The sequence below is a fragment of the Dipodomys ordii genome, unplaced genomic scaffold, assembly GCF_000151885.1.
Source record: "Dipodomys ordii isolate 6190 unplaced genomic scaffold, Dord_2.0 Scaffold95, whole genome shotgun sequence".
Classification (NCBI taxonomy): Eukaryota; Metazoa; Chordata; class Mammalia; order Rodentia; family Heteromyidae; genus Dipodomys; species Dipodomys ordii.
In genome coordinates, this window is record NW_012267311.1 from 3714591 (window position 1) to 3733577 (window position 18987).

The 18987-nt window shown below is 45.9% G+C and overlaps 1 protein-coding gene across 1 annotated transcript; it reads left to right on the plus strand.

Annotated features, from left to right (window-relative positions):
• The first annotated feature begins 2072 nt into the window (after positions 1–2072).
• Positions 2073–7691, plus strand: Phf24 (PHD finger protein 24). Its single transcript, XM_013026626.1, has 7 exons — positions 2073–2450; positions 3432–3617; positions 5892–5970; positions 6247–6452; positions 6799–6959; positions 7245–7337; positions 7595–7691. Exons 1-7 carry the CDS (start codon positions 2073–2075, stop codon positions 7689–7691), a joined length of 1200 nt encoding a protein of 399 aa, XP_012882080.1.
• Positions 7692–18987: the final 11296 nt, after the last annotated feature.

Here is an 18987-nt window from a genome sequence, read left to right on the forward strand (position 1 = left end):
GGTCCGGTTGTGGGGCCTGAACTCTGGGCCTGGGCGCTGTCCCTCAGCTCTTCAGCTCAGGGCTAGCGCTCTACCACTTCAGCCACAGTGCCACTTCTGGCTTTTTTTTTCTTCTGCTTATGTGGTGCTGAGGAATCGAACCCAGGGCCTCATGCATGCAAGGCAAGCACTCTACCACTGAGCCACCTTCCCAGCCCCCAGCCAGGGATATCCTTAATACATTCAAAATCCAATTTAATTGTCTCTCAGTGTTTATTTCCTAATTTCTGAAACTGGCAGTACTATTCTTCTAGTCAATTTAAAACTGCCCTCTCTCCTTTTGTCATTTTGTCATCTAAAGTAATTATCATTTTATTTGTAAAATTCCTTAATTCTGTTTCCATGGTAACAAATCATTCCTGCTGTCATCATTTCATTTGAAACCCTCTACCTCTTGCCTGGGTGTTATAGTAGCCTTTAATTGTCTCTATCTCTCCTCTCACTATCACCTTTTTCCCAAAACAAATTGAAGGTAACTTCTCCATTGTGACCCCTACTAATAAAGTCTCAGCCTCCTTTAGGTTCTTCCAGCATTTTGTTTGACTTCTTTGAATTCCAATTTTTAACAGCTTGAGTTGTGAGACAACTGTTCTCCTGTCTTCTGTTTCCTATGAAGAGTAGTTAGTGCCTTGCATATAAATAACACTGTTCAATAAGCCTTGATTGGGATGAATTGAGCAAAGCTAAATGGTCTCTGCTCTGCTTAGAACAAGCATTCACCAGCCAACTTGCACAGGTGGAGAGGACTAGAGTAACATTCCCTTTTAACATGTGAACAGTTAAAATCAGAAAAATCAAAGCTGGAAAAATGTAGTGACATTAGTGAACTCTTAGAAAAGTTCTATGGAACGAAGTGCCAGAGGCTCAGGAGGCTGAGCTTTGAGGATTGTGATTCAAATCCAGCCCAGGCAAGAAAGTCCATGAGACTCATCGCCAGTTAACCACCAAAAAGCCAGAAATGGAGCTGTGGCTCAAGTGGTAAAGAGCTACCCTTGAGCAAAAAAGCTCAGGGACAGTACCCAAACTCTGACTTCAAACCCTAGGTCTGGCAACAAAAGAAAGAAAAAGAGAGACAGAGACAGAAAGGAAAGAACGAAGGAGAAAAGAGACAGAGGGAGGGAGAAAGGGAGAGAAAGAGAAAGAGAGAGGAAGGAAGGAAGGAAGGAAGAGAAAGGCAGGAAGGAAGGAAGGCAAGAAAGGAAGGAAGGGAGGAAGGAAGGAAGGAAGGAAGGAAGTTTGTAAGAGGCCAGAGACCCACAAGGTGGCATAGGTACCTATTAGAGGAGACAAGAGGGCATGTAGGTATGTAGCTCTAGGCATGTAGCTTTAAGTACATGGTTAGGGGTGACAGAGTTTCTTGATTCCGTGATTCATACTCTTCTAAAAATAGGGTTTTCTTCACTCTTGCTTTAAAAAGTAGCAGGCACTGGGCTGGGAATGTGGCTTAGTGGTAGAGTGCTTGCCTGACATGCATGAAACCTTGGGTCCAATTTCTCAGTACCACAGAAAAAGCCAGAAGTGACGCTGTGGCTGAAGTGGTAGAGTGCTAGCCTTGAGTGAAAGAAGCTTAGGCCCTGAGTTCAAGCCTCAGGACTGCCAAAAAAAAAAAAGTAGCAGGTGCCTAAGGAGAATCATCCCTGAATTGGCTGTACTATGTACTACTTACTGAAGGTGCTTCCCTTCAGTTGAAGGTCTAAAATGTGTTGATACAGGCTTGCTTTGAGCTTTGGGTCCTCTCATGGAGTAAAGGAGAAACGAGCTCTGAAGTCTTCAACTATTTCAAAATAACAGAGATCTTGGACTCCTGGACAAAATTGGCTTAGGATAAGAAGGAAAACAGATGCCATTTCACATATATAGAGGGCTTTGTACTGTTTTACGCTCTTTCCATTCCTGCCTCCCTTTCTTTTCTTCATCCCTCTCTCCCATTAATAGTCCTCGCCTTGCCTTTTTGGTGAATGACTGAAACTGACAGGACCAACTTGCTGGACCACTGGTTAAATCTGTGCCCTCTTCTTTTTGTCCACAGAGCCATGGGGGTGTTGATGTCCAAACGGCAGACAGTAGAGCAGGTACAAAAGGTGAGCCTGGCTGTGTCTGCCTTCAAGGATGGGCTGCGGGACAGGCCTTCCATTCGGCGCACGGGTGAGCTATCAGGGTCCCACCGTGGCACAATGGAAGGCTCTGTCCAGGAGGTACAGGAGGAGAAAGAAGCAGAGGCAGGCACTCCATTGGTCCAGGAAGAGAGCAGTGTCAAGCGTGCAGCCTGGGAGCGGCTCAGAGATGGGCGTGGAGTAGAGCCTGAAGAGTTTGATAGGACCAGTCGATTCACACCTCCTGCTTTTATCCGCCCCACCCGGAAGCTGGATGATGACAAGCCTGCAGACATCGTCTTGGAGCCCAGAGAGCCTGTGAGTGTTTAGTTAGAGAAAAGTGTTATACTCCTAGTCTTTCTGAGGATCAAGGAACAGGAGGACAAGGAGAGCTGATTGTGGTTGAGGTGAAATTCAAAAGTGGGAAGACAGAGTTGAATGCAGAACAGTCTTTAATTTTGTATTCACATACATGAGGGGGTTCACTGAGACATTTCTGCACATGTATGCCACTATACAGTGTATCCCAATAATCTTCAGGTTTTGTTTTCCAAAAGAGCAATGAGGATGTGGCCCCCAGGTAAAGTGCTTGCCTTGCATGTACAAATACTGCAAAAACATTTCCATCAGAAGAGTATTATTTACATCTTGGATTAGTTATAGTGAAAGTCCCGTGGGGTGGTGGGTAATTAAGAATGATAACATTTGTCCGGCATGGTGGCTCACACCTGTAATCCTAGCTACTAAGGAAGCTAAGATCTGAGGATTGCGGCAGGAAAGTCCATGAGTCTTTTATCTCCAATAAACCACCAGAAAACCAGAAGTGGCGCTGTGGCTCAAGTGGTAGAGCATTAGCCTTGAGCTGAAGAGCTGAGGGACAGTGCCCAGACCCAGAGTTCAAGCCCTAAGACCGACAGAAAAAAAAAATGATAATGTGGTAGGTCTTCTGCTGACTTTCCCATCCATGGATGCTCAACTACAGATAGTTGAGGTGGTTGGAAATTTAAGAGGGAATTTAGGCAGGTCACATTGGGGGTTCATATTGGTGCTAAGAAACTAGAAACGCTAAATGTACTACAATGCCTGAGATGCACTAGAAGGGCCTGAGCAGCTAGAAGAGCCATCTGGTTTATGTCCACTAGGAAGAAAACTGTCATTTTAACATTACTTCAGTTGAAACTATTCCTCTAGGCTATTTCAGGGAGGTTCATTCCCATGTAAGTAGCTCTATGTTAACTGGCCATAGATTCTTGTTCCCTGACTTTCCCATCCCTATTTACTTCTGCCATCTTTCACCAGGTTGTCAATGATGAAATGTGTGATATCTGCGAGGTCTGGACAGCTGAGAGCCTCTTTTCATGCAGAGTCTGCACCAGAGTTTTCCATGATGGCTGCCTACGCCGCATGGGCTATATCAAAGGAGACCGTGCAGCGGAGGTGATGGAGATGGCTCACACCGAAACAGGCTGGAGCTGCTACTATTGTGTGAGCCTGGATTTCGGGACAGTGGGCTGTTGCACGGCAGAGTACTTCTCACTTTTCTTGGAGGCCCAGTCTTATAACACCTGCTCTAATGTGTTCTAGGGCCCTAGAATTAAGATGGGTTTCTCAACTCAGTTCTATTGACATTTAGGTTTAGATAGATCTATCTTCTGGGGAGCAAGGTGCATAATATGATGTTTAGCAGCATTTCTGGTCTTTATAATACTAGATGCCAATGCCAATATCACACACCCAAAAATGTCTCCAGACATTCCTAGATGAATTGTGGAGACAGAAAAATCATCCCCAGTTGAGAACCATGAAGTGAAGGGGGCGGGGGAGTACACTGGATAGAATGGGGCCTACTTGCTCAAAAGTAATTCTGCTTAGAACAGTGTTTTCTCTAACAGCCCTGTAGTTGTCATTCACTGTACTCAGCTGAGAAACCAACCTGAAGTCCTAACCAACTTGCTTCAAATGGGAATAGAGTCCATCCTGATCCCTACTTGCCTTTAGAAGCATTTGCTGTTTATCTCTGAAGTGATTTGTTGTTGTTAGTTAGTTACAGGGCTTGAACTCAGGGCCTGGGAGCTGTCCCTGGGCTTTTCTGCTCAAGGCTAGTGCTTTACCACTTTGGACTGTTGCTCTACTTCCTGTTTTCTGGTGGTTAATTGGAGATAAGAGTCTTACTGGATTTTCTTGCCTGGGCTGACTTTGAACCATGATCCTTAGCCTCCTGAATAGCAAGAATTACAGGCATGAGCCACCAGCACCCAGCTTCCTGAAGTGATCTTTAAGCTTTGATTCAGAACTTTTCAAATTATATATAAACACCTTCCAACTTTTTTTGTTTGCTTGTTTTTCATGAGGCCTGAACTCTGGGCCTGGGTGCTGTCCCTCAGCTCTTCAGCTCAAGGCTAGCATTCTACAACTTGAACAACAGCGCCAATTCCAGCTTTTTTTTTTTCTGCTTATGTGGTGCTGAGGAATCGAACCCAGGGCCTCATGCATGCGAGGCAAGCACTCTACTGCTGAGCCACCTTCCCAGCCCCATCCTTCCAACTTTTAACAGAGGACAGAATCTAAGGTTTCATTGAAAGCCAGATACATAATCATTTCTTATCTTACCTGAAGGAAATGTAGGTATTTTTTTTATCTATTATCGTGCATAGCTCTTCTGATTTCAGTGTAAAGAGCATCTAATGACCTCCTTCTTCTTCCTTCTGTCTGTTAGAAAAACCCAGAAATTTACTACTTTCTAACTCTTTCCCTGTGGCTTGCCCATTAAAATGAAATCTAGACAATTATTTTCAGATACTTAAACATTTCTTCCTAGAGTACACCACAGCAAATCCTGCTCTACAGATGACATTTTCTAGTATCAATCACCCCTTGTCCTGGGATGCCAACCTTTTATCTCACAGAAACTCTGCTCTTCAGTGTGCTACCATTGTGAGACTGAGTTACAGACATATCCTTCCTATCCCCCAGAAATACACTGTTCCCTCTGGGCTTCCTGCTAGAATCCTGCATCTTTCCCACCACTCCACTAGGCTTTTTACAAAGGCTTCTTCCTTCTTTCCTTCCTTTCACAATCAGGCCGCTTCTACTGCTCTTCTTTTTCACCTTTTTCTAGTTTGTTTTGTGCCAGTACTGGAAGCTTGAACTCAGGGCCTTCTGCTTTTGCTTAGATTTTGCCTCTCAAGTGCTGGAGCTCTACCACTTGAGCTACACCTCCACTACTGGCTTCTTGCTATTGAATCAAGATAAAAGTCTTGGGGATTTGCTACCTGTGCTGGCTTCAGACCTTGACCCTCAGATCTGCATCTTCTGAATAGCTATGATTATAGGCATGAGCTACCAGCAGTGTCCAACTTAGAATTAATTTTTTAACTAAAATACTCTTTGAGCACCAAGACAGAAGCCAGGTACATAACAATGAATGAAGATGAAGTTGCCCTGGTTGATGGAGAGGAGTTTTACAACCTTGCCTACTCAGTAGTCCCTGTCCCCTGCAGCAGGTTCCTAAGGCACTTTCAAGCAATCCTTAGGCCAGAGACCCAGCAGTTGTCAGGATGTCTGAATTCTGGGCAAGATTCTGTCCCAAAGTTAGAAACAGTGAACAAGTCTCTTCTCTTCTCTGGGGCCTAAGTCTCCTTGCTAGTGGGTGGGAGGCTGGGATCCAGTGATCTCGAGTAGCTTTTCCATTGAAATTTCCATGTCGGTTGATCCTTGGCTTTTCTTTCCTGTGTGACTCAGCTCTATTTTTTTTTTCAGGACAATCTCAACTTGCTGCTTACTGAGGAGGAAATGTACAGCCTCACAGAGACCTTTCATCAGTGTAAAGTCATCCCTGGTAAGGCTGGCCTTACCAGGAGGGCAAGGGACCAGATTTTCCCCTCATCCTTTCAAGGATGAACATGAAAAGTATATTCTGAGATTTGGGGAGGATAGGATAAATAAGTATTCTGGAGTTGTTGGCCATCAGTTACCCACCCACACCACAGTCAGAGCTACATTGGCTATATGACTAGAGATACGTGTGTGGAAAACACTGAGGGTGCCCCAGAGTTGGTACAGGTGCCCAGAGTTGAGGAAGGGTGGGCATGGCCAGCAAGGGTGATTTCCACAGATTGCTCCCTGATGCTGGAGGACTTTCTGCGCTACCGCCATCAAGCAGCAAAGCGGGGGGACAGTAACAGGGCCCTGAGTGATGAGCAAGAGGAGCAGGCAGCCCGCCAGTTTGCAGCTCTGGACCCTGAACATCGAGGCCACATAGAGTGGTCTGACTTCTTGTGCCATGAGTCCCTCCTACTTCTGCAGCGATTGCGTCCCCAGGTGAGGGGCAGCTGGGGTGAAGGTCCATGGGTTACTGGGTGACAGAGGCCTGGGAAGCATGCTGGGCAGGTTGGTGGAGTCCTGGGAACTATATAAACAAGAGCGGGTATTAGGAATTGGGATTAAGTTCTACTCAGTGACAGATGATCAGTGCCCTGGCTGGGGAAACTGCCTGACGAAGACTAGCTTGCACTGGACTCCCTTGAAAATGCTGGCGCTACCAAGAAGGCTCTGGGGACTTCTGAGGGAGGTAGCAGTGGTTAGGTAAATAGAAGTCAGAGTCTCTAAAGCTTAACGGTTTACAAGATATTTTCACCTTCAAGATCTTAACTTCTGTCTTCTCCAGAATTCTCTGTTAAGGCTTCTGACAGTCAAGGAGCGGGAACGAGCCCGTGCCACCTTCCTGGCACAGAGCCGTGGAAATGCCATCAGTGAGGCAGAATGCCGCCGCGCCCAGCACTCTTGGTTCTGCAAACGTCCCACAAAAGCTCCTTCTTGCACTGTCAGGTGTGCTCCTTAGCAGTCCCTTCCCCACTCAGCCTTCCTCCTCCTGTTTGCATGCTGGTAATTCTGAGTGTGAAAGACGCCTTTGTGAACAGCCAGAAGATTCCTCCGTGCATCAGGCAGAGCACTATTCCTGTTAGCCAAGACATAAGGCGCCTCTACTCTAAATTCTGTTGCTCGGTGTCAAAGACCCTGAACACATATATTCAGAGCTATAGGTTCACTAAAATTTGGGAAGGGTTAAGCCTTTCACTGCCCTACTCCTAACCACATCCTTGTGCCCAACAGCATCAGCCATGTGGGCCCCATAGCAGATAGCAGCCCAGCCAGCAGCAGTAAGAATCAAGATAAGGTCATGCTGCCTGCAGAACAGGAGTCCAGGTGAGTGGAACCTTCTTACCTGACTGGCTGTATCTTCTGTCTCCCTAACATACACTGATAACTAAGAAATGGACTCCTCCTCTGCACCTCCAAAATAGCAAGCACGCACTCCAAAATGTAGGCTCAAAAGGGCCAAGCCGCTGACCCACTGTCTTGGTAGCACGGTCAATAAGTCAGGCATGAATCAAGACTTCCTTGAGCTTTATCTAGGCCAAGTCTCACACTCTGCCTCACAAATGTGCTCTCTACTCCTGCAGGTCTGTGGACTGGCCCACCTTCCTGAGAGAGAATGTCATCTATATCTTAGCTGCTCGCCCCAACAGCGCAGCCATTCACCTGAAACCCCCAGGATAGCCTGGCGCAGAGAGGCTTGTTTAAGGATGGTGGCATCTTCTCCCTTCTTTCCTTTCTTTCTTTCCTCTACCAACTTCTGGCACTGAGACTCATGGGGATGGGGCGCTGCCAGTATCTTAATTTGTCATTAAGTTTTATGGCATTGAAATCACCATTCCCCTCACCACAGAGGCAGTAAGTGCATTGCCACAGAGAGAATCCTGAGGCCTGTGCAGCATCTGCTCTAGACCGTCTCACTCCCCCCCACCCTCACATCACACGCTAACTCTGCCACCACTCACCTACATGTGTGCACACACATGTCTGCATACATGCAGACTTCAAAAGCCTGGTTCTTTTTAAGTTGTAAAAAAGGACCAAAGTCCCTTTATGAAACTTCTGGTATAGATGAGGGGGGTGGTTCTCTACTCATTCCTTCTATTGGCCAGTTCCAGTTTCAAATATATCAGATTCTGGCCAAGTGATTCTTAATAAAGGAGCATACCAGACTCACGTTCCTTCCTGGAAATACAGACAGGCCCCTCTGCCCACATTGAAAACCCTCTGTGGTGAGCCACTGTTGGTAGTAAATGTATGCTCCTCTGATACATTGTGCTGGGGAAAGAGTGGAAAAACCATCACTGCAGTTTAACTCATATTTAAATTCTAACTCCTAATGGCAGAAAAGGCAATAGCTTCCGGAACCCTAACTGGAAAAGAGAGAGGCAGCCTCACCCAGAGACCCACCTCTCAGCTCAGTCACCTGAAGTCCAAAAGTCTTTAGCAGAACAGTCAAAAACAAAGGTGAGCCTTCTTGACCCGTTTTCCACGTCGTAGTTCATGGGTGAAAGCCCAGGGGACTTGAGTGGAATAAATACAGGGGCAGGAGTCGCAGCCCACCGTACTGAATGCTTCACTGAAGTCAGCCACCACAGAGCCAATCTAGGTAAGGTCTTCATGAGAAGAAGAGAGGACAGGAATCATGCTTTTCGTGGTTCCAGCTCATCTCAGAAAAGGGTGTGAAAAACAGAGCCAGCCTCTTCCACAGCCCAAGAGAGAGCAGCTCTGCAGAAGCCTTAAGAAGGAGCTCCTTTCAGTCATCCTGACAATGAGGCTAGGAGACAACTGGAGCTTAAGAAGAGGATTTGCATCTCAACTGTCTCACACAGAAGTCACAGGAAAGCCTCACAGAAAGAGGAAGGTTCTTTTCTCCCTGTCACTGAGATGTGGCCTCAGTTGCTGCTTCTCCCTTGTTGCTCACTACATATTCTTCCCCATCCATGCTGGGTGTAGCATGGGAGGACTTTGGGGTCAAGCTGAGGATGCCAAAAGTACACCAAGCTTGACCTGCAAGCTTCAGCTCTCCTCCAGTTCTCAAGTCAGTGCATGGTATGGGTATACCCTGACACCAGAGTCTACATTCTAGGTTTCTGTCTCCAACTAAATGACTTGGACACAGCCAGATCTGACTAATAAGACTTACTAAAGAGGGCATTGGGCTCAGCCCATGCAAAAGCTAACATATCTCCATTGCTCAAGGCACTTGCACTAAATTGAGTACTTACAGAACAAAGAGCATACCACTCAATGTTGAGATGTTCGGAGAAAATAGGGAGTAAGAGCCCTATATATTCTTCTTTAGGAACAACCTGACCTAAAAGCAAGGTGATAAGCTGCTAGAGACGTTATATTTAGGACTGCAGTGAAGCAGAGGAGACAAATGTGGGTCCATATGAAAGGCTCTGAACATTTTTAAATCATAGGGGTTTTTTTCATTTGTCTTTGTTTTTTTTTATTGTTTTGTTTGTGTGTGTGTGTGTGTGTGTGTGTGTGCCAGTTCTGGGGCTTGAACTCAGGGCCTGGGCACTGTCCCTAAGCTTTTTTGCTCAAGAGTAACAATCTCCCACTTGAACCACAGCTCCACCTCTGACTCCTTGGTAGTTAATTGGTGGATAATTAGACTTTCCTGCCCAGGTTGGCTTTGAACCATGATCCTCAGATCTTACTTAGCCTTCTAAGTAGCTAGAATTACAGGTATGAGCCACCAGCGCCTGGCTGCAGTACTTTTTAAAATACTTCTCAGCCATACTCCCAGGATTGATCTGTGTGTGAATGTGTGTAGAGGAAGAGGAATTATTGAATCTAGTCAAAAAGAAAAAGAAGAGAAAAGAAAAAAGAAAGCGTATAGCACCTGGGTTTAAGGACTATATCTGAAGCAGCCAGGCTTGGAGTTGTATACTGAGAAGACTAAATCATATTATATACCAGGGCTCTGGTATCACAGTCCTGATAAGTCTCCCTCCATACCAGTGACAATGGGGTCCTGGATCTCACAGACAAGACATTTTGAATACAGTCAATCTCTGGGCTTTACATCAGTCCTGCCTTTACATCAGTCACAGGGACTAAAATCCTTCTTGCTCCTTGATACTTCATAGACCAAGGTGATGTCTATTGCTCTGGAACTGCTGCTTCTAGTTCTCTGAGGGTGAGTGGTGGTATACTGTAGACTGGATCAGGCTGGCTGTGTCCCAGGCCCTGAAGAGTAGGCCCTGGAGTTCTTCAATAATGGAAGCAAGGCTACTTGGCATCACCTGTCTCTCTTCCCAGTGCAGAAAGCTTCCTGGAGTGCTGCAAAAGGTTCAGGGGACACTGCCATCAGCAAAGAATGGAGTTCTCGATGCACAACAGTGCTAGAAATCAGAAAAGCACAGAGGATCAGCCAGTCTTTTCTCTATAAACATTTAGCTTTTGTCAAAAGGAGGGCCATTGCTCCCCAGAGCTGCAGAAATACCACCTAACCCCTTTTCTAGAATTTCCCTTTGCCATGTCCTAATCCTGAAGCCCCTATGCAGTATTAATGGATATACACTTTTATGAACCTAGTTGGGCCTATCCCTTTGTAAGCCTCTCCATCACTGTGTCTGTCTGAAATTCTGCCAAGTACAAAAATTAATGACTGGCTATAATAGAGTATGAGAAAAATCGTCAGTCTTTTCCTCTTGGCTGCTGAAAATTGAGATCAGTGCTTTCCCAAGCACCACTTGCCTCAACCTCCAATCAATGGAGACTTGGGTTACACGTAGACTCCTCTCAAGACCTCTTACCATAAGCCTATTTTTTCATGCCCATCTTCTTCTCATTCAGATTAAATAAAGTGTATCTGCATGGCATGACAGATTGCAGGGACAGGGTCACTGAGGGAGCTGCTGTGGCCACATTACTTCTCCAGGTCTGCCCCTTGGCTTCCTCTCCTGAGATCATCCTTCCCAACAGAACATTTGAGCATGGTACCCCAGTTTTCCCACTCCTAAGTACTGATCCAGCTCTCAAGTGCTCTTCCTTTGAGGATAGCTGTAGCAGAAGCCATGAAAATATTGCCTCTTTCTACCCTCCACCCAAGCAGTGGGCTGGCAGGGCAGACACCTGCTTATCTCTGGCCATGGTGCTCCCTATAGGAGGTCATCCTGGCCTAGGTTAAGTGGCCAATTCTTGGGGTTCCCCCCACTTCTATCACCAATATAGAAAGCACAGAATCAAACTGCCTGGAAAGAGGGCACTTCTACTGGGGAGTAAGCCCCAAGAGTGTGTCTGTGCCTCTTAGCTCAAAGCACAACTTCAGCTGTTGCAGGCATCACAGTTAAATGGGACTGGTGCCAAGAAGCCCTAAAGCTAAGAGGTTCAGCAGAAGCCGTTGAGAAGGGACAAGGTCAGCCAGGACCACTCCAGAGCCAAGAATAACATAGGCAGCACAAAACTAGTAGCAAGCTTTAATGTTCCTCCAGGTATGTCCCCCTCAGACCAGCAGGGTAGAGGCAGATACATAGCCATGCACTACCTAATCTGTGATATAGTCTGAGAACTGTGTCATTAGGCAATTTCTTCATAGTTCAAATATCATAGCATGTAGTTACACAATACTAACACAGCTGTGGTGGGACTACATCAAATTCGATCCATTGTTGGTTAAAATGTCATATGTCGTGCATGACAGGTCTGTACTTGGCATTGGAAGGCAGAACAGCCTTCATGCCAGAATTTCAGGACATCCTGTAATAATCGTCCCTTTTTAACCCACTAGTAACAGTGGAATAAAACTGGTACTTTCTCCTTGCCATTTAGTTTGAATTTGCCTAGGATATTTGTCTGGGCCACTGGCTAAGTCCAGAAAACATAGATTTCCTTGAGTGAATGTTACCGGTGTATCATGCTGATTCCTAACAGCCTAATCCTGAAATTAGATGGGCAGTTCTCCACTGTTGCTTTCTTGCTACCCCTATTTTTGGCAACCCTGAAAAAAAAAAAAGAAAAATGAACAGGTTATAGACCAACACTAAGGAAAAGTTACTTCCTTCTGGGAGTGATGCAAAGCATGGAAAAGAGGGTCATTTCTCATCTGGACTAATGACTAATCAGCTCAATCATATTCCAGCTTGTATGTCATTGGATTGGTCTTTCCATACCCAGGATGAACAAAGGCCTTCAGACTTAACTTCTAGTTGTTGTGGGATAGCTATGACCTGTCTTCCAGTCAAGCACATGCTGGGGTAGGTGGAGCTGAGAATGCTCAAATAACAGGGAGAATCTCCTGCCCTCTGGTTTCTCAGGCCCTTCCCATGTACTTTTCTGCAGAAGGTAAGGACAGAAAGCCGAGGGGAATGTCCCCATGCCTGTCTCATCTACAGCTGCATGTTCCTCCCTGTGGCTCAGCCTTCACTGTACTCCAAGAAGGAGCTCCCAGAGGCTGGGCATAGCAGAAATCATAATAAAGAGATTGTGATGCTATTTCTGATTTTTCTGTGGTTTTCCTTCATTGGCTCATTTCTGGGTCTGCAGATAAGTCAGGCCACTGTGGCATCCAAGGACATAATGCAACTGTGGCTCTCTTTCTAGAACTTTCTTGACCCTGCCCTTCCTAAGAGTCAGGTGATAGCTGTGTCTAGGGGGCACCACACATACAGATAAAGTTTCAGCTATCTTTGTATCAACCACAGGTACAGAAAGTGAGGGGCTCTTAAGGAAGGGGTCATAGCTGTTAAACTGAGGAAGAGGTTTCCCAGTGCATTTGCAATGTATTGTCCCTCTCCTCACCAAGGGCCAGATGGTTTTTTAAGTTTTAGCAAGGTTTTGTTTTAGTAAAACAGTTAAAGTATAGAGAAATAGAAAAATTTTTTGCTCAGCATGCAGAAAATTGGAGTTAAAAGAATCCTTAGGAGCTGTTTTAGACACTTCTTCCGGTTCCTGATGAGCTGCAAAATAGGGACACTAGTGGACTTTTTTCTCCTAGTCTAGGAGTTCCTTAGCCTGAGAGTTTCCTCCCCATTTTCACAATTGTTTTACAATGATATAGTAGGTCCGGAAACTCATTTGGAGGACTATGAAATCCCCTTTCATGGCTTTATTTGATGAGAACAGCCAGACCCTGTAGCAGAAGCACTTCTAAGCTATAGATCTAGACCAGGGGTGTGGCACAAGAGGTAGAGCACCAGCCATGGGCAAGCAAACCAAGTAAAAGCACAAGTCCCTGAGTTCAAGGCCCAGTATAACACACACACACACACAGAATATGGATCTGACACAACCTCCAAAGTGACAGATGTCCCAAATACAAGTAATTGTGAATATTTTGGAGCACTTATTATGCATTAAGAAGTCCTTAGTGCTTCATATAAATAAACTTCAACCCTAAGAGGAATCTTGAGGTGTAGCTCAGTTGTACAGCATGCACAAAGCCCTGGGTTCAAACTTTAGCACTAAAAACCTGGAATGGAAAAACCTATCAGATTTGTATTACAGGTAAGAAAAGTAATCAAGGCTACATTCCTTGGATGAGGAACAGATGCTGTATTTCCCAGTGCCATATCTTCACATCTAGAAAGGGAGGGAACTAGCTAGTTTGCCTTCAGCACCCATGTGCTTTGTCACTTCGTTGTGCTGCCTGTCAAAGTACACCTTAAGGGAACTGTTGCAGGTGGTCTAGCACCTCCCCTTCCACTTTGGGAAAAGACCTAAACAGGTGTTGAGGTCTGTAGTCATCCTAGATGATGTACTAAATGCACAACTTACCCCACTTGCTCCCTGAGCTCTCAAAGCTCTCCTCCCTGGGGTTTTTTCATGTGGGTTGGGGAACCAATCAGACTCAGAGATAGCTCAATGACTTTACACTGGCCCTTTCTCCTTGTCTATAGGTTTAGTGCAGTGGGGTAGAAAACAGAGGCATGAACCTTGGTGGACAAGAACAAGGTTTCCCTACCCTCAGCATCCTGACTGAAGCTTTAGTTTCTCCTAGCACCATTCCTTCCATCAACTACGATGTCCAGCAAAGCTAGCCTGGAGTCTCAGCTACACACACTTCCACACATTCTCTCCTTCCCTGGTTCAAGTGCATTCACTTTAGGGAAAATAATTCCCCAAAAGGAGACAGTGGCTGCTAAATTTTCTAAAATGGAGACATTCATGTTCTCTCTCCACCCTATTTATTTCAAGGGTTGCTTAGAGTTTGACCTTGCTGAACCTGTGTTTCATCCATAAAAATCTGAAGAACAATCCCTGTCCTTTTTGCCCTCTAAACTAGTAGTTGAGTGAGGATAGAATGAGACTGGTAAAAGGAGAAGGGAGGACCTGGGTGAGCAGCAAGATTTCTCTTCCATCTGATATTGTGTCATCTTTTACAATCCACAGTCGCAGGCTTTGCAGGGGTACCACCAAGTGGCCTCTGTCCACAGTGCTGAAGTCACAGGACAAGCCAGGAGAGACTTTCAGTCCTTCTTTGTCTCTTATGTAAACATCAAGTGCAGAGATTTCCAAGCTTGCCCTAAAATTCAGATGGTATCATCAAAATGTTTTTTACTTAATTTATTTTTTGGTGGGGGGTCCAGTCGTGGGGCCTGAACTCTGGGCCTGGGTGCTGTCCCTCAGCTCTTCAGCTCAAGGCTAGCACCCTACCACTTGAGCCACAGCGCCACTTCTGGCTTTTTTCTTTTTGCTTATGTGGTGCTGAGGAATCAAACTCAGGGCCTCAGGCATGCAAGGCAAGCGCTCTACCACTGAGCCAACTTCCCAGCCCCTTTTACTTGATTTATTTCAAATATTTTTTGTCTTTCAAAATTATAGCAGGTGATTTGGTCATTCAGGAGAGAGAGAGAGGAAGGGAGAAGGAAAGAGAGGAGAGAGAGAGAGAGAGAGAGAGAGAGTTGTTTAAGTGAACTGCATGAGGTGGCTACCAGAAAGTGAATCGATGTAATCTGTGACTACAAGAAAAGAAGTTCAGCATCAGAGAAGAAAAGCAGTTTGTCTTGTTTATAGCTACACCAGCACTCCTGAGAAAAACTAGTGTCAGGCACCACAAACCAAAACCTGTGAAAGAAACATGATCCTAGTGGCTAGATTCAAATACAGCATTGGGGAAACTCATAAAGGTATGACTCCTGAGATCACAGGCATAAGGGATACAAATGCCCAACATTTGGTAGATGGGGCTCATGAGGTTAATGTGTCCAGCACTAAGATGGAAGGTGGATACTATAGAAAGGCAGATTTCTGCTTAATGGAGCAAAAACAAACAAAAAACAAAAACTAGATGCCAAGGAGAGGCGTGAGGCTGTATATTCGTGTGACAGAACTGTTGAGTTGGAAATTAGATACATTACCAAATATGAAGTCTTCTTGAGATCTGAGATCCCAATCAACAAGTAAGCACCTCCTCACCCATTTCTAGCCCTGAGCTGGTATAAGCTACAAGGAGAAAACTTATAGCTTTAGGAAACACATAGCCTGGCACTGGTGGCTCATGCCTGTAAGCCTAACTACTCAGGAGGCTAAGATCTGAGGATCACAGTTTAAAGCCTGCCCAGGCAAGAAACTCTGTGAGACTCTTATCTCCAATTAATCACCAGAAAACCAGAAGTGTCACCGTGGCTCAAAGTGGTAGAACACTAGCCTTGAGCAGAAAAGTTCTGGGACAGTGCCCAGGCTCTGAGTTCAAGCCCTACAACTGATAAAAGAAAAAGAAAATACATGACCCTAAGGTTTTGGCATTTAAAACTTGAGAATTTCAATTTCATTAGTTCACAGGTGAGTTTTTGGAAGTTTGCCCGTGGAACCTGATGTTGTTTGCCCTCTGCTGGTCATCCCTAGCACTGCTGTCTCATTCCAAAGCAAAAAGTAACCCCTTTAAATAAAATGGTTCTAATTAGTGTAGATTCAGAACATGGAAGAAGCCAACAAGTTAACAGTGAGTTAGACCCCTAGTCAGTACTCAGCCTGAAAATCAGAATTGAATCTTATGATGACTTCAAGGATCTGGTATCAACATCAGGGTTTAGTCATGCCTAGGAAAAGGGGCTTAGGCTAAGGCTGAATTGGGGGAACCGTTTTGACCAGGAATCTAACCAGAGTCAGTGTCTCAATTGATGCCAAAGTTTGCACTCACTGTGGGACTAATACTAGACTCAGATATCAGCATGACGTATGTATCAGGTGAGATGCCAAGGGTCTGGCCATAGAAAGGAATCAGTCTGCATTCAAAGTAATAGGTTAACGTAGCATTCCCAGGACTACATGGAAGTATCAGGTAATGAGCATCCAGTCACTGGAGAAATCAAACAGGAATACTGTCCAAGGGAGAAGTAGAAGGGATGAGGGGCAGAACAAGGAGTTGCTATTTCAAAATACCTGCTAACTTTAAAAGATGGCAATGGGCAGACTGAAGAACCCTTTTTCTCTTTATAAAGTAGATCTCAGTATTGTAGTTCTAGCTTCCTATTAAAGCCTCTCGGGTACTACCATATATAAATCATAGGTACAATTTGGGAAGAGAAGAGGCCGAAGAGCTAGCCAGTTGCTGCATAGAGCTAGCTGGCAGCTGTGGGGGTAGTCTTCCCTCCAGGATCCTGTTTCTACTGGCAACAGGGCCTGGCAGCCTCCCACACCCAGATCTTAGCAACCATGGGAGCCCCTGGCAACTGCTGCCATGGTGACAAGACAGGGAACTGAGAACAGGCTGGGGGAGAGCACTTCCTCAGGAGGCTTTGGGATGTGTGCAAGAGAGGAGCCTCCCCCTCCCATACACAGTCTGGGAGGGAACATGTGCTCCTGTCTAAACACCTCCTCACTGGCACCCACCCCCGCCCCTGCCCACAGGTTCCGGTTCTCTCAGGGTGAGGAAATGAGGGACACCTAGGGTTATGACGTCTCCATGGGAGGGAGGGTGAGTGGAGGTGTTTGGAGCTGACATGCTCATAGATGCGGGCATCCACTGGCAAACATGATGTTAACACCTTAACAGACACACTATCAACTCTTTGTCATGTAGATACATGCCTGCACAGCCATATAATCACACATGCATGCTGACACAAAATCACATACCTATGGCAAATGACACAGAATCAAGCTTACTACCATACAAGAATGATTATACAGATGCACTCTCACTCACAAACTGAATCACAAATGCAACAGTATAAATAACTCCCAGACTCACACAATTGTAGACACATTCATATACTCAGATATCTGTGAACACCAAGAGTTAACTTGGTTGAGTATTACCTACATGCCAAGCTTAGAACTAAGTATATTACATGTGTTAATTCACAACAACCCAATGAGGTATTGCTGTTGCCTATTCCCATTTACAAGGAGCAAAATGAGACATGGGTGTGGCAAGTAACCTCACAAGGTCAATAGTCCGACTCTACATTCTAACAGACAATGCTACACTGTGCATCATGGTTCCTCACACATATGATGCCCAGCACAGTGAGACAGAGGGCTACCAACCCCTGAGGGTACAACCCTGGACCCTCAAAGGTCCAAGCCTACATTTTAGCATTAACAGGGGCCAGGTAAGGGATGGTGACTAAATTCTGCCTCTATGTTGGCACAGGCAAAGCTGGGGGAGGCCAAAGCCAGAACTGCAATAGGAAGAAGCAGAACCTCCCACAGCCCTTGTCCCAAGTCAGGAGGAGGGGGAGTGAAACCCCCCGACCTGCGGAGCCAGCATCAGTTCTGGGGCCCTCAACACCTCCATGCCACGCTATTCCATTCTATCACGGCCACTCTCTTCCCTTTTCATTCTTCCTGTCCCATGGCTTTGCTGCTCAGGCTACCTCCCCTTTACTCCTTGACCTCACTCTTCCTTTTCATCTCCTCATTCCCTCCCTGCTCTTTACCTCCCACCTTATTTCCCTTTCTCTCTCCATTCCCCATCCCACCTCCCCACAGCCCCATATCCCCTTTACCTCCATGCTGATCACTCCATCTCCCCTCCCTCCTCAACCCTCTACCCCCTTCTCATCATCTTCTTACCCTAGTTCTCTCCCCTCCCTCCTCAACCCTCTACCCCCCCCTTCTCATCATCTTCTTACCCTAATTCTCTTCCTTACTTTAAATTTGTAACTCTTTACTTAGAAGCCCTGTAGTGAGTACTGGAAAGGTGGTAGGTAATGAAGGATATGCAGACCCCAATCCCAGGACCCCTAAGCCCCTTTCCTGCTCTATGCTGTGGCCTAAATACGCCAAAGCCTCAGTTTACACCTCTGACCAGCTCACATGACCTCAATGGCATCTAAACTCTGAGAACCAGCAAAGAAGGAGGCAACTGAGAGCTTCTTCTCAGGCTTTTTCTGTCATCGAACCCCCTCCCCCTCTTCACCCCCAGATTACCCCCTCCCTACCCCCGTTCCCTCCAGCACAGATGGGCCTGGGAGACAGTAATGTGGGCGCCAGGCTCCGTGTCTGCTGGAGCGGCGGCTTCCGCTGGCAGCCGCCTCCGCAGCCCTGCTTGCTCTAAGCATCAGGGACACTAGGGCTGAGATCTAATGATTTAATGACGAAGGGAGGGGCTGAAGGTGTTAAGAAAGGGGGTCATGGGTTGCCAAGATGAAGGGTTTAAGGGGAGCTATAATAAGGAGATCACAGATGTAGATGAAGGATTTAGGATGAGAGAGAATAATGGGGTACAGACAGGAGGCTATAGGGACAAGACAAAAGTGGAGAGACATTAGACAAGGGGAAAGAAGAGGATAAGACTGATTACAAGAGGGACCGGTAAATCACTGAGAGGAGGCTGCTCATTTGGAAGCTAGGATGACAGAATCATGTGGAGGAAAGAAAGAGGAGTTGGAAATAATCATGGAGGTGCCAGGCCTGGGGACAGGTACCAGGTTATTGACAAGAAGACCACAAGGGTACTTAAAATTGTCCATCGAGCTATATTTTGAGATTTTTAGGTCAAGTCAGGTCAACTCCAGCTCAAGGCAAAGTAAAACTAACTCAAGTCAGGTGTAGAAGTTGATTCACAATTGGATGGAAG

Excerpts from the sequence above, each read along its gene's own strand:
- Phf24 (XM_013026626.1), top strand. The coding sequence starts at position 2,073 with ATGGGGGTGTTGATGTCCAAACGGCAGACAGTAGAGCAGGTACAAAAG. Across the intron at positions 2,451-3,431 it reads TCTTGGAGCCCAGAGAGCCT|GTTGTCAATGATGAAATGTG; the intron begins GTGAGTGTTTAG and ends ATCTTTCACCAG. Across the intron at positions 5,971-6,246 it reads TCAGTGTAAAGTCATCCCTG|ATTGCTCCCTGATGCTGGAG; the intron begins GTAAGGCTGGCC and ends TGATTTCCACAG.